The following is a 15,161-nucleotide window of genomic DNA, read 5'->3' as shown; positions in this document are numbered from 1 at the left end:
ACTGATTGCACTTGGGAAATGCTGGAGTACCCTGAAGGCTCTCCTGGGGAGGCACGGCAAATCCCAGTGCACAGTAAATTAAGAAGATATGCACATGTTTCTGCATGGGAAACAGGTCAGGTTTGTGACAAACCCACTGAAAGCAGCTCACAGACTCTGTGGGACTGGGTGCTCATGAGTGCTGAACGATCTGCAGTTGAAAACCCTGAATGTTTAATTCTGCATCCCTGCTTCATTCGGCTTACGCTTTGCAAAACTCAGTGAAATAAACTGCAGTTTGAGGGACACTGAGACTAAACATGCTTTTTTTCCGAGTACAAGCTCTGGAGCTGTAAATGATTAATACTAATAATGGGGAAAATCTGTCATGTATAAACAATATAAACAAACAGCAACAACCACTTAAATTTGTTAATCTGAGAATTTCTTTTCTCTGATTCTCTTTCATAAACAAAGTATTTTTTTCATCAGACAGTATCTATTATGTTCAGCCTTGGTGTAGTTACAAGGCAAAAAATGTGGATTATTGATGAAATAGATCATAATGGCTCTTTCCAAGCCATTATCATTTATCATTTAAATGTGTATTCAATGAGCTTTAATCTGCAAATTTGTCACGACTGGGAGCCATTACGATTTAACAGATTCATTGTGTTTGCTTTATTCTTTTTTTAATACGATGCATGGTGTGTGTTCTGTAGACTACATGTGAAGTAATTTTACCTATCAGAATGGACTTAAAAAACTTACAGATGAACAGCTGTTTATTAAAGCCTTCAGTCTTTAAAAACACAACAATGCTGAAACACCATGTCGTTATACTAATAAACGAGTCCTAAAAAGCCTTCATAACCAGGTATATTGTGCTTTCTTCCAAAAAGTCTCAATCTCCCATTACTTCTAAGAACAGCACCAGGACTAGTACTATCTAAAATGTCAACTATATCAATTTTCTCCAATCCCCTAAATAGGTACTTTTTCTACGGGTTGAGACAAAGAAAACAAAATCAATGAATGCTCTCTCACTGGTATTAATCAGTCTGAGCTATGTACCATGTATTACCAAGGATCCAACCAATATCAATCCTTGTATAGTTTTGTTTTTTTTTTAATTTAATTTGCAAGAGTCTATTAATAATAGCATGTAACACTTTGGCTAAAGCAAAATAGCATAGAAAGTTCTGTATTTTGGAGAAGGAAGGTGATACTGGATTTTTAGCTCAGTGTTTGCATAGCTGCACAGTTTACAAAACTGCAAGAAATGTCAGCAATTGGCAATACAAGAGCTTTTACTGGGTTTTGGCTATGGCAGATTAATTCCATATCCAGTTTGTACATAATTCACTTAACACCTTTTCGTACTCAAGTTTTGCAATTTCCTGAATGAAATCCCTCTGAGAGTGAGCTGCATACTATCTTAGCAAATTCCCCAGTAGTTGCCAGTACCGTTGCTGTTTGCTTTGAAAGACGACATGATGGGTAAATGCAAAAAAAGCTTATAAACCCAGAATTCAGATCATCCTTTGGTTGTGATCTCCCTTTCCTTCTTAACATCACCCTCAAATGCTGTATGGGGGGACGGCTCCTCAGCCAGGCATAAGGCATGATGCCAGCAAAAGATCAGAACTATTCATACCGTAGCACGGTTTACCTCATGCCTTTTCTATTTTGCAGCAGGCTGCTCTGAACTGGTTTGGGGTGGGGACGTGGAGGCAAGTGATATGCACATGTGATTGACAGCTGTGCCAAGATTAGTTGGGAAGCGTGGCCTCCAAAATGGCTGTAAAACATTGTGCTCCTCCTGGGTGAGCTGCCTACAGCCCTGCTGTGGTGGGGCTGCCCTGGAGCAGCTGAAAGCTCACCAAGCACCGCAGGGCTTGGGAGAGAGGAGGCTCTGTGTGCCCCTGGAGGTGGGCTCCAACCACCCCTCAGGCCATGCCTGCAGGCTGCTAAAAGGAATGACAGTGCCGAAGGCTTTTCTCATTACACATCGCAATATTGCAAATCCGCAAAAGCCGGTGGAGAGTTGTAGTAGTGTAGCATGATACTGCTGCACTCTGCCCATGTGAGGTACATGTGGGCACTTTCATGCCACCCTTAAGCATGGTTTGCCCCATGTTCACATATTAATGAATTATTCATGGGTTTTCTGAGGATGGCTGACTTCTGTCTTAAACACAAATATTTCCAATCATTAAAAGATACGCATCAAAAAATAAAATAGGAATCATCTATTTGGCTTAACACAAAATAATCTCACATAAAAGGAAGTATTTTTTAACAGCACACATCTACTTTATGGCACTGGTCTCTTAACTTTGTGCTTATGAGTTAGGGAAACAGCTCCTTGGTGGATTACTTTTCATAGTTTGCTCAGTAATATGTTTACAAAGCCATTGTTACAACTAGATGCTTATATATTTTGATATACAGCATGCACTAGAACAGTACATCTTCAGAGATTTCATGCTTATTTTAAAACCCATTTAAATGTTTCTTTACCTTCCCTTCAAGCCAAACACAAGTTTATTGCCAGATACTCCAGGGCTCCATAGTCCAGTCTGACAGCAATTAAGGCAGAATTAGTGGTGCTTTGCAGGAAATGGTAACAGTGGCAAGTGTACAACAGCATGGGCCAAATTCATCTCTGACAGCAACTCCTCTTAAATAACTAACTTACTCTAGGACTTAATTTGACACTTGAAATTTCAAATAATGGCCTCTATTTTTAACTGTCTGACACTACTGAAGCACAAAACTCAGAGCCTGAGAAACGTTAAGTGGGTTTTATTTTCCTTTGTTACAAAACTGCTCATTTACTCACCCACTTTTTGCTGTGTATTAAGTCAACAGTCTACTCTATAAATCAGTTTTGTTAAGACGATAGAATGCATTATTTCAATGCAACCTGCACTTGCTCAATGGTTACCTGCCCTTGATAATTGTCAGTATTAGTGATAAACATTATCTCTAAACCATGCAGTGAATGACACAAAACACCCAAAATGTTGTTTGATAACATCTGTAATACTTCCTCTGATCCTATAATTATACAACACCCCAATACATAATAAATCCAATAGTTTGGTTGTACAGTCTGAAGAAAACTAAAGGAAGTATTTTTCTGTGCATGCCTTCTCCTTGAACTTAGACTCTAAAAGTGGTCTTAGGATTTTGCAGTAACTTTGGACACTAAGCTTTGACAAAACTATCTCTTCCAAAAATGTAATGCCATCTACCTACAGTTCTTTAAACTTTCTCCTAGCTACATATAGTACCTATGATCCAATCTGATTCTGCAGCAGTTATCTAACTGTACAGAGCATCTAATCCAATTCAACAGTATCTATTTCTCCGTTAAAAAATCTTCTTTATCTGATATGTAAAAACTATAGATTTTTATGGCTTTTGTTGGTGGGTTTTTTTTTGTTTGGGGTTTGGTTTTGTGTGTGTGTGTGTGTGGGTTTTGTTGTTGGTGTGTTTTTTTTTTTTTTTTTTTTTTTTTTTTTTGTGGTTTGTGGTTTTTTTTTTTTTTCCATGAAGAAGACAGCAGTCCCTACAGGGATTGTAAAACGAGGGGCTAGTGGCTGCTAGAGGCAGCATCCCCTGTGTGATGGAGATCTCATTCTGGTCCTTCGTTGCTTTGGGACAGGGAGGGAGCAGGGCCCTCAGAGCATCCTCAGGACTCCCACGTGTTTGGTGGGAGCCACAGGTTAACAGGACATGGTGTCACAACCTGATCTTCAATGCTATTTTATTTTGTGATGAGGGAGATTCTTGAATAAAGTGGAAAAGAGCAGAAAATCCTTTATGTGACTTGCTGCACCTTCTCCCTTCGGGTTACAACTGCATTCTGCTCTCCATGGGGAAAAAAACAACAACTTAACCTCCCTCAGCAGTGAAGGACTTGCACTATTATCTCCCCCTGACTGTTGCATTGATTAGATTGGAAAATGAGTAACTTTTATCACACTTAATCTGAAATAACACTATCTAGCTTATGTTTATCCCTTTACATCTACAGAACAGATAATTGTGTGATCCTGGCAGTCAGACACAACACTGTGATGTCTCTTTTGATCCCTGGTGTCAGGTTAAAGGAGAGAAAAATAGAAAGTTAACCTGTGATTTAACACTGGCCACTGTCTGGCTCCTGCTCCCAGTCTGGTCTGGGTGGTTCAGACCTTTTTGAGTGCCTGCCTGGCTCCCTTCTCACCACACAGGTTTACTTGCTGCCACCTCTAATATCAGAGTCTGTGCTGGATTCTGCAGCATGTGCTTTACTTTGAACAGCAACTGACTTTTGCCTAAAAGAAATAATCAAGACACAGTTTTCTGGTTTTTTTTGGTGGTGGTTCCCCCCCCCCCCCCCCCCCCCGATTTCTCTCTTCCTTAATTTTTTTTTATGTACAGGGAAAGGCAGATTATTTCAATTAAGAGCCTGTCACTGACAATTGTAAGCAACGTTTCTTCAGTTCAGTGCAGCAGTGCAGTTTTAAGTTTCTCCCTGCTTCTGTCAGGATCTAATTTTCAAGGTCCTGTTGCCATGGCAGCAAGTTGGAATTTTAATCCAGTACTAAAGGTCAAGACAGGTCACCAGTTTCAGTTCCTCTTCAATCTCCCCATAAAGAGCCACAAAAAGAAGCTGAGATAAAGGTCTGACCTAACAAAAAATTCCAGTCTAGCACACAGCCAGACTTGAAGCTATATTATTTGTATAGGCTTTCAAATTTGTCTGGAACTATTGAAATTCATGCTAAATCAAATACGGACAGCACTGATTCACATTCCTCTCTCTCCGCAGAAAAGCATATATATCTCCTTAAAACACAGTTAGGTGCATGTAACTTATCAGGGAAAACCGAAAAAGCAAATACTTCAGTACAGTCTAACAGATAAATAGCTGTGAAAGCAATCCCCTCATTACTGGAGATATTTACTACTTTTGCAGACTCAGATGAGCCTGACAGCTGCATTTAAGTCTTTCTTGTCAGTACGAGGTAGATGAGTCAACACCTTGCTTTCAAAACCTATAAAGATCTTTTTATGAAGCATTTTGACTAAACAAGACTTTCCAGTAAGGGACAACCTCCTGAAAGCTAAACTACTGTCAGGCTTTGTTTACTATTTTTATCTTGAAGGATAAAAAGCTCCTGTGGAAATTAGGAAAAAAAATTTTATTTGCCAATTTTTTAGGCCCCCTCCTGTGTTTTCCATAACACAGATTTTAATTAAACAATTGGTTTGCACCTACTGGAGTAAAGCTACAGGCATCTCCGTCCTCCTCCAGGGCTACATCAATTTTTCAGGAAACTGCAGTTACAGCATTAGGAAAGTCTCACGATGCATTTCTCCAAGATGCATGGACACAAGTGAGGGAAGCAGCTCTTCCTCCAGGAATTTAGAACAGTAATTAGCCTAGCAGTGGGGAATATTTTCCTTTTTCACCATTTGGGAGGATCTATTTGTAAGGTAAAGCTATTCTGAATCTGTGGCTCCAAGGGCTATCCAAGACGGAGGATGAGTGAGCGTGGCCTAGCCCCATGGGGTGTTGTGAGAACTTGACTTCATAAAAAATAAGCCCTCTGGTCAGAAAATTGATAGGCTTTGAACCCTGCTGAGCCCTTAGCCCAAAGGATAATGGTAGCAATATAAGTTCTTCTGGATGGAGAGTGTAAAGCTGAGAAAAATGTGGTGGATTATTTGGGTTGTCAGAGGGATTCAGAGGAAAGATGCAAAGGATTAACTTGTGATATTAGGAAAAGTGGCTGTTAGTCTTACCTAGGATATTTAGAACACAAATTGGGAGTTTCAAGCCCACTCTGGTATTATGAATGCCAAACTTCCTGGCAAAACCCATTCTTCTTTCAAGTTTATCACCCATTTCCGATTCTGACTATCTTGCAGCATGGTGCAGATGAATCTGGGTGACAATTTTCTCAGTTTGTCTCAGGCTACTGAAGCCTACAAAGCCAGTAAGATATGATGGTAAGAATTAAAGGGACTAGAGCAAAGGGTATCAGTGAAAAAGAGCCAGACAGAAAAATGGCATAGCTTTGAACCTCAACGTTACTGACAGGTCAGAGTTAAGATGAAGGGGAGCACGGTGAGGTCCAAATTATGGTGGCCAGAAAGCCAAGCAAGAAGTTGGTTTATATGCATTTTATCAGCAAATGTGCAGCTCACAAAACAAATGGGTGGGAGAGGTACCAAGTGTGGTAGTTTCCTCTGCTCTATCCTAATTTACATTTTCAGTTTCACTGAGTACATTTGTTTTTCAAAATGAATGTTTGAAGTTCAGAAGTGATTCCATCCCACAGAAATGTAAATTGGGAGGTCGGTTTGAGACTGGCCTTAAGCCATGAAGGCACAACATATGCTGCTGCCTGTGGAAAAGCTCTTTAAATACAGGGAAACCTGTGACAGATTTGCAGTTGAACCAGTTTCCAAAATGGGAACTGATATGTAGTGGACAGGGAAATGCATCCCGAATTCAAACATGGTAATGCGTGTTGTTTACCTGCCTCTATTAATACTGACACCTCAATAGTTGCAGTTCAGTGGTTGCATACATTTGGCAGGGACACAGTAGTGCATCCTACTTGAGAACAAAGTATTTCAACTGCTACTCATTAGTTAGGGCAAATAAATGTTGAATTTTTAATGGGAGGTTATACTGTATCAGAGGAAATTCAAAATGGTTCAGTGCTCACTTGAGCTGCAATCAGCAGTGCCGGCAAGAATGCAGTTGGTTAGCTTGTTTCAGGCATTCTTAAAGGCAGTTACTATGTAAGTCTCCGATTGTCAAGAAAAATTACTCAACATTGATCAGCAAAATATAAGAGAATTAATTTAGTTCTGTTCCCACAATCTTTTAAACTGATTTATAAACATGTCAGGAGAAAGAGATCATGGAAAAGAATGTATTAGGAAATAACTTTATTTTGACAGGGAGGTTAAACTGTATGTGAGCCAGCTGAATAATGAAAACAAATTAAAAGTCTAATTTAGAAATTATTTTGAATAATGGGCTTATCTTCAAGGATACAGGGCTTTTAATTACGACATTGGATTTTAATGTTATTTCACAGCAGCTGAAATATTTTGCAAGTTTGCTTCTATAGGCAACTGTCCATAGGAAATGCTTGTATGGTTTATTCCCAGTTACTTAGTACTCTGCTCAAGAGGAAAAGCCTGCAGTAGTGAGGAACAGAGTGATACAATCTTGACTGCTCCAACCCCAAGAACTTAGGAAGCAAAGGGATGCCAAGCAAAAGAGTAAATATGAAAGATGAATGGCATCTTATTAAAACAGACCCCTCTCTTTTCATTTGCTATTTGTCCCTTTAATATGTTTCACTGGAGCTCTCTAAAGATTAATGGAGTTCCAATTACATGCCACTGTTGTTTCACTTATCATAATTTGTACATGGCAGTGCAAGTCCCTTGTATTCATGACTTTCCCAGTTTACCCAGAGGGAATATCTTTGGAACTTCCTACTTCTAACAAACAGGCAGTACTTAGTGTAATGATTAAAGCTTGCCACGCTCGCTAAGTGAAAATGAACGTATGCTATAAAAGAAAGCAGGCTATCAACACTGTGGGATCAATTGATGCTCTTATGCTTTAATATGATCAGTTAAAAACTGTAATTAGAAATACTAAAATTTCAGCTTCTTCAGTGTATTACACCTGGGCTGGATTGTTACTGGAACACAGATATAGAGTTGGATACATAAATAGAAAGATTCTTCCTATTCCAGTTGGAGGTGAATTTTACATTTTTGGTTTGTGTGACTGAACTGGAAATGATGCATCAACATTGAATAATTCCTTTCAAGGTTAAGAATTCATCAGTGCTTCTTGATTTGAACATTCTGAATAACAACGTTACTTGTTGTTGCATTATCCAATATACAATCCTTGGTGTAAAATCCTCTTGATGTCTGATTACTCTTCATAAGGACCTCACGCTGATTCATTTCAAACCGTGAATTACCTTTAATTCATAGCTTGAACATGCTGCCAAATTTTGTTTTCCATGCTCCCAGGTGGCTGTCCCTGACACAGTGGAGAACTTCCAAAAAAACATTAGATACTTATGAAAAGTAGTTAGATATCAAGAAGCACATTTCCATTTTCAAACAGGTTTCCATCAAGTATTACAATAATCTTTGGGACTAGAAAAGTACTGGTATTTACTGAAATATTTTTAGTGAAGTGAACTGTGAAGTGAAATCCTGGCCCAACTGAAATCAGTGGTGAGCCTCCTTTGAAAAATCTTTGCTGAAATATCACATAAAGAGTTTCAGCTGCTTGTTATGTTTTTGAGCCCACTGCATTTAGTTGCTCTCTAGCCCCCACACAGGTTGTGTATCATTAAGTATGATGGATAACAAAAACCTCTATAAAGATAAAACAAGTTGGTTTCGTCTGATCCATAAAAAATTGCTGCTCTAAGTTTTTTAATGGTTTCCGGTAGTTCACTGAGCCCATGTGAAGGGCCTTTTAATACTGTATTAATACAGTAAGTATAGGAAGTAATTTTATGACAGGGGAAGAATACCATTATGATTACATTCTTCTTTTTAGCTAGGCTTTTATGGAAACTACCCAAGACTACTCTGCAGTATGATTTTGAAACACAGGATGTGCTTGATTAAAAAGGTTCTGGGTATTTTCCAACTGGACAGAGGCCAAATGCTAACAACCAAAACAGAACAAAAGGACTGGATGTTTGAGGATGACATACTTGCAATGGTAATTATATAACAGAAACCTACGCCGTGAGCGGAGTTCTTACCCTCAAATTCATGGAAGCTGACAGAAAATCCTTCTCAGAGCAATTGGTTGCACCTTATCTGTTCCTGCTTACTATGCTTCATAATAAAATAATCAGAGTAGACTGGCTGAAAACTGACTGCACGATACCCAATGGAGATTTACAGTGAATTTGAAATTAATAATAATTAAAAAAAAAAAAAAAAAAAAAAAAAAAAAAGGAAGCCAAGTGCCATAGTTTTACGTAGCCTGATTTCAGCTTTAAAAATTCACTATGGTATACACATACGCATGCACATTAGTGTTCAAACTTTCATTTTCAAGATTTTTGAGTAGAAATTAGGATCTTATGTTAGTTACATGGACACATACTCATATACAACATCTCTGCAGAATTTAGACAGAATGCCAGCTACTCTACTTTCTATTTTACCTGCCGCAAGGCATTTGGGGTTGGATTTCTCCAACACGTGGATGCAATAAAGTACATTGAAAAAGTAAAAAAAAGGATGCAATCCCTATTCAGAAAGCTTTACTTAGACAAGAACTCATGCACCTTGCATCTCCCTACAAAAGCAAGATGTTGGTCAATTAATCCACCTTACAGTATGTTGCCTCTGTTCTTCCCCCTAAAAGCACACACCTGAAAGGTTATCTTGCAAACATTATACATCTCTTTGGTCTGATCTTCCATAATGAAAATGTTTCTACACCTGATTTCTGTAATGACATACAGGGAGGTTGGCTGCTGGAGCACAATACAACATAATGAAGGTAAACCACCTTTGTTCTGCATACATTGTTCAACTAGTCATGGTATAACTCAGCAATACGGTGAAGGCAAGCATATTACTACCCGTTCCTATGGGTTTCTTACAAAGCAAATGGCATCTGTAAGGCTGTCACTAGGACCAATGTAAATGAAAAATACAATTTAAGTTTCACTTGAATTGCACATAAACTTAATGTTGGGGAATTTCTAGAAACATGTCCAGGTTAAAAGGTCCCTGACAAAGCATACAGATGAACAAATGCAAATTCAGTCAGATCTGATCAAACTGAAATACAGATAAGAGATCCCATTGACAAAATATATAAGGAATTGGTGGGGGATACAGTTTTGAAGTCAAGAAGATCATTCTGTGTGGTTGACAGTGTAGCAACAAATGTTACAGGGGATAAGTTGGACTGTAATTCCACTCATACACTCCAATATCCCTGAAACCGACAATGTTAGAAAGATTAAATCCCTCTTAATACAACTGCAATCTGAGAAATACTAGATTATTAAAATATACAATGACTGCAGGGGCTGTCAGTCTATCAGGGTTTATTTGGATTGTGCTATCCAGCTCCATTTGATACCATTACATCTTCCTGCCCCACTCTCTGCTTTAATTTCATTATGTCCCCAAATACTGTAATTCCCAGTGAAAGCAGTGGTAACTGCACACGCAGATCTAAAGAAACAAATTGGCCTCGTAATACCCAGTCTCACAGTGGACTGCCTCCTAACCTCCCAAAGCCCTATGGAAATTCTTAGAAGCTGCCTTAACAATTTTTCTGCAGTAAAAGAGAAAAAGTGATAGTAATGGGTTAGCTGATCTTCATTTGGAAGCTAAAAATAAAAGTAGCTTTATTGCAGCTCTGATCTCTCATGTGTAAAATCTATCACCTACCATAAGAAGGCAGTTCATTGCAGCAGAAATCTGATTGATAGTACTGGAACTTTAGATCAAGCAGCAGAACAGAGAGCAACTGGTTCATAAAATGTACTCAGTGTCTTCGGGTTTTATATCAGGCTTCCTATAGAGAGCTTTGGTCCCATTAAATGCACTATATACCACTGAGCTCTGAAGCACTGTTCTTTTGAAATTCAGCTTATAACTATAAACCATGATTGACAAGTCTATTACTGTTGGTTACAAACTATTGAAATATTGTATTTTATGGTATACTCACTAAAATATTTTTCACAGTGGAATCCAAATACATTTGCTTTAGGAGAAAAATAATTTTAAGATGTAATAATATTTTCTTACTTTTTTTTTTTTTTTTTTTTTTTTTACTACAGAATGGGCTTGATGTTAGGTTTGGATCACTTAGTTGTTCTGAAACATGAATGCACTCATTCTGTAACCAAGAACAGTGGGTATAGTTGGCTACATTCTTTAAAAAACCAAGCCATTACTAGATATCAAACAGCAAAAGGTAAAAACTAATTTGTTATTAAGTTTCATAAATGCTATTCATGCAGATGAATCTATTTATCATTAGCATTCCTATCCAATTTTCATTCAATCTGCAGAGAAAAAACATTTAATTTTAAAATTGAATTATTTGTTTAACTATAATTTTGTAAAGCTTTACTCAGCAAACTTTATTTGAATGAGTACTTCCTTGACTTGAGTTTATGAGCAAATAACTGGACCTTCAGAGCCTGGTGAGTACATCAGTTGATTTAGAACCCACATCTAGTCTAGTCCTGCATTTCTTACATGGTCACAGACAGATCACTGATCTCCAACAAGTCCTTTCCTGTACACATACTTGCACTCAGAATCAATATATTTGAATTCATTTAAAAAAACCCATGTAGGTATCTCCACATTGATTTTTCTTTTCCTACAGGGATTTACTGAAACTGTGTCGACTAGATTAAGGGGAACCACTAGAATAATTTTGCAGTCATTTTAAATGAACATATTGTATTTACATAAACATCAGTTAAGCTAGTGCAGTTCTCCATTCGGTAGTTTAAAATCTTGAAGACTAAAAAAAATATCAGCACTGAACTGAAATCAGACCCACACATTTTTGTAAGTATAAAAACAACAACCTACTTTTCAAAGTTATTATTTAATTCCTGTCTGTACATTACTTTGAGGTCCTGGGGTAAAAGTAAAAAAGCAGTCCAGTCTCCACTCACTGCTACATTATTGCAGTGAAGCACCAAAGAAAAATGGCTTAACACAACAGAGAATTATCTCTTCCACAATTTTCGACTGCCTTATTTGTAGATAATCTGTGATTTTCAGCTGTTTCAAAGTATGAAACTCAAGACCAGCTTTTCAACACCAGCTAGTAGAATCATTCTGTGTGATGTGTTTTACTCTCTCTCGCTGTATGAGTGTTAAAATTCCTGCATCATCTGTTCATTGGGTTGCATTTTCTATTGTAAGAGGCTTAGCATCTGATGAGAGAAGCATAAAAGTGATTTAATTTTGGCAAGCTGTACAACTAAAATCAGCATTATTTCTGCTTAATAAACTCATCTTTCACACATACCTCTGTTAGCTAATGCTTAAAAAGAAGAAACAGTAATAAGCACTGAAAACATAAAACTGGTTTATGGCTAATTTTTAAGGACTACTGAGAACACCTGAACACCAGGACAACATTATGAGCAGAGCTAGATTTTAGTTACCTTTGGAGAAATAAGTTCATTCTTTATGATAAATTTGACACAAGATTTAAAGCTGGAAATAATAATACTTACGACTTTTGTGGCACTGACTTAGTTGCAACTTTCCCTGCTGGATCACTCCACTCTGCAAACAAAGGAAACACATTTTCAAATGTCAAAAGATTACTGTAGAATTAGAATGCACCCAAAGCTGTCAGCCCATCTAATTATACTTGGTTTCACAACATGCCACAATGCATAACGTAATAAAAAATGGAACCGATCTGCTTTAGCACCAGAGAAATTAATTTTTTTAGCCTTTGTTTTAACGATCTTAAGCGGGGAAAAAACCCCAACAAAACCCAACTCTGATGGTTAGGACTAGGATGATAAAGACCTACTTTGTACATTGTATCCTGAGGTCAGATGTTGGGAGTCCTACAAAAAAGAACATACAAAATGTCAGCATTAGTTAAATAAAATGAAGAAGGTAAGATTGATTAAGGGCACTGGCATTACACAAACAAGGAAGGAGATGCTACATGGAAGGAATCATGTGATTGTTAAGGCAGCACCAGTGACATAAGCTTAAAAAACATTAACTGTGGAGACAGAGCACCATTGAGGGACCCTTTCACAGTTCAGACAAGAGCTTGTTCTCAGCTGTTGTAAATCTACATACCCCTTTATGGAGGCACTGCACAGATTTATACCCACAGTGGTCCTAGACTTCTCCAGGCTTGGCCACGGATGTGTGTATGAGCCACCTTGATGTACAATTTAGACTGCAGCATGAATGCAACTATGCATTAAATTCAGCACCACTGCCTTTCTGTTTCTGATCTCACTGCTTGGAAATACAGTAACCTTTTGTTGATAGTCAGTTTTTATTTGGACTGTGACACACAGGATTTGATAAAGACAGAGGAAGCAGATCTTCAGCTGATGGAAACTGGTCCAAATCCAATGAAATCAATGGAAGTACAATAACGTTAAACCAGCAAAGAATCTGGCTTGTAACACTAAGCATGCTAATGCTGGGATTCTTGCTGGCTCACAATAACTGAGCTGCTTCCTTAATGTCACAGTGTTTTCTTGCTTCGTTTTTCTCTAGGCTTTATAGTCCACAGCAACTGTAATCAGCTTTCCTTCCAAGCAGAGTTTGATCATTTGAAATTAAGGTGTTATTTACAACCTCATCTTACAGACAGGCACTACTTTGCTGGAAGTGTTAGTTCTGTAGGATGTTAAAGTCATTAAAGCCCTCACTGCACTTCCTCTTAGGGCATTATTAGTTCCTAATATTATACTGTGCTGTCAGTCAGTCCCTTGTGAAGTAAATCATGCCCTAAGAGTAAACATGGCACTTTAAATTTGAATGTCAAAGGGATAAATTGTTCTGATAAGTTCCGCCTTTTTTATCACACTTTTTTATACATGTTTCTCATGAGGATACATTTTTTTTTTTTTTAATAGTTAAATAGAGAACTTCCAATAGTGCCCGTCTCTGGTTTATATAGCTACATTATGTCTAAGTACTATAATTTGGCTAGCTATAATTCATTTAATGTGATGTTCTGAAGAAAGATTTCTGTTGTATTTTTTAAAGTAAAACTAGCAAAATTGGAAACATTTATGTGTTTGCTTATTTCCTGAAATGCTAACTAAAAACAATATATATATATAAAAAAATCTGATTTATATTTTGTATCAAAGTGGTATCAGGTCAAGAATTTTAGGACCAACATTTAAAATGTCCATAAATTAACTTTGATGTTGATCTTAAAGGTTTCAAGGAAACTTAATAGAAAGAGAAAAACAACCCAAAACTTTAGCTTCTCTGAACCTGTGCTTATACTGCTGCCAGTGGAGACAGAGGCAGTCTGCAGGACTTCAACCATTTTCTGTAGAGCCCATCAAAAACTGAGCCCTACATTAAGAGATAGTATAAATTTTAAAAATACTGCTTCCAGTGGGCAAGAACCTACTCTTACTGTATTCACAGAGGTCAGATTCCACTTTCACCTAAATGGGTTCAACTGCCTTTAACCCAATTTGCAATAAAAATTATACTCTTATGATTTCTGATGCTTAATGCTGCAGCTACAGTGACAATGGCAGTGCTAGAGCAGTAACAATCACATTCCATTAAAATAAGGTATTCTGGGCACTGGCTTTGTTTTTTTAGGAGCCACAGATACTGTTAATTTCATATGATTCCCAATTAAGTATGGCAGCTGCATTTCAGATGGCAATATCTGCCAAACAGATAAAATCAGTAAAGGAACACCACATTCTAGTTTCTAAAATAGGATATGATCACTTGAACCATAAAGTCAAGCAGTACCAGTTTTATAAGCTATTTTCCAAGGCCCCACCTTTAGAAAGAAACTTTTATGTAGCTCCATGTCAGACTGGTGTAGATTTTCCACCTTGGGGAAGTTCTCCCCTTCCCCACACACCATCAGCTCACAGTTGTTCAGGTCCCAGCAAAAGACACCTCTGGCAATAACTGCCCTGGGTATGAGCTCAATCTCTAACAGTGCTACCAGAGTCATAGCTAGATGGCAACCACAGAATGTGGGCTAAAGGCATGTTCAAATCATGCAGCTTAAAGATTCACTGCATGTTAAGTGAACTGCAGGTACTCTCCAAGCACGGGCCTTTGACTGCATGCTTTTAACAAGGTGCTGAGGATTGCAATGCACAACTGCACGTGCCTTTGGAGTGTGCATGCAGGCAGATGCCAAGGCACTGTTCAAACCTCATCATGCAATCAACTACTAAGTAGGGTAACCATTTCAAATGACCGTTTCAGCCATTGCACTGCACAAATAATAATGGAAGAAAAACAAATAAAATATATTGTACTTAATGTAGAAAGACTCTCACAACAGAGGTAAAGTTCCCTTTCCCTCCACTGTTAACTTCTGCAGCTTTTAAATAAGCAATCCTAATCATTCCAACAGTCTG

General features: G+C 37.9%; 1 protein-coding gene across 5 annotated transcripts in view; it reads right to left on the bottom strand.

The window, feature by feature from the left end:
* The window catches only part of AFF2 (ALF transcription elongation factor 2), a 349,278-nt gene that overhangs the window by 126,308 nt on the left and 207,809 nt on the right, over positions 1 to 15,161 (bottom strand). For all 5 annotated transcript variants that reach the window (XM_080365661.1, XM_080365658.1, XM_080365657.1 and 2 more), the window contains exons 6-7: positions 12,590 to 12,626; positions 12,282 to 12,333 (exon numbers count right to left, since the gene is read on the bottom strand). In XM_080365661.1, the coding sequence (XP_080221787.1) occupies positions 12,282 to 12,333; positions 12,590 to 12,626 (89 nt within the window). The remainder of the gene's footprint in view (positions 1 to 12,281; positions 12,334 to 12,589; positions 12,627 to 15,161) is intronic.

The sequence above is a fragment of the Falco punctatus genome (assembly GCF_963210335.1).
Source record: "Falco punctatus genome assembly, chromosome: 15".
Lineage (NCBI taxonomy): Eukaryota > Metazoa > Chordata > Aves > Falconiformes > Falconidae > Falco > Falco punctatus.
The sequence above is the reverse complement of the archived record's forward strand: the minus strand, read 5'-3'. Positions and strand labels throughout refer to the sequence as shown.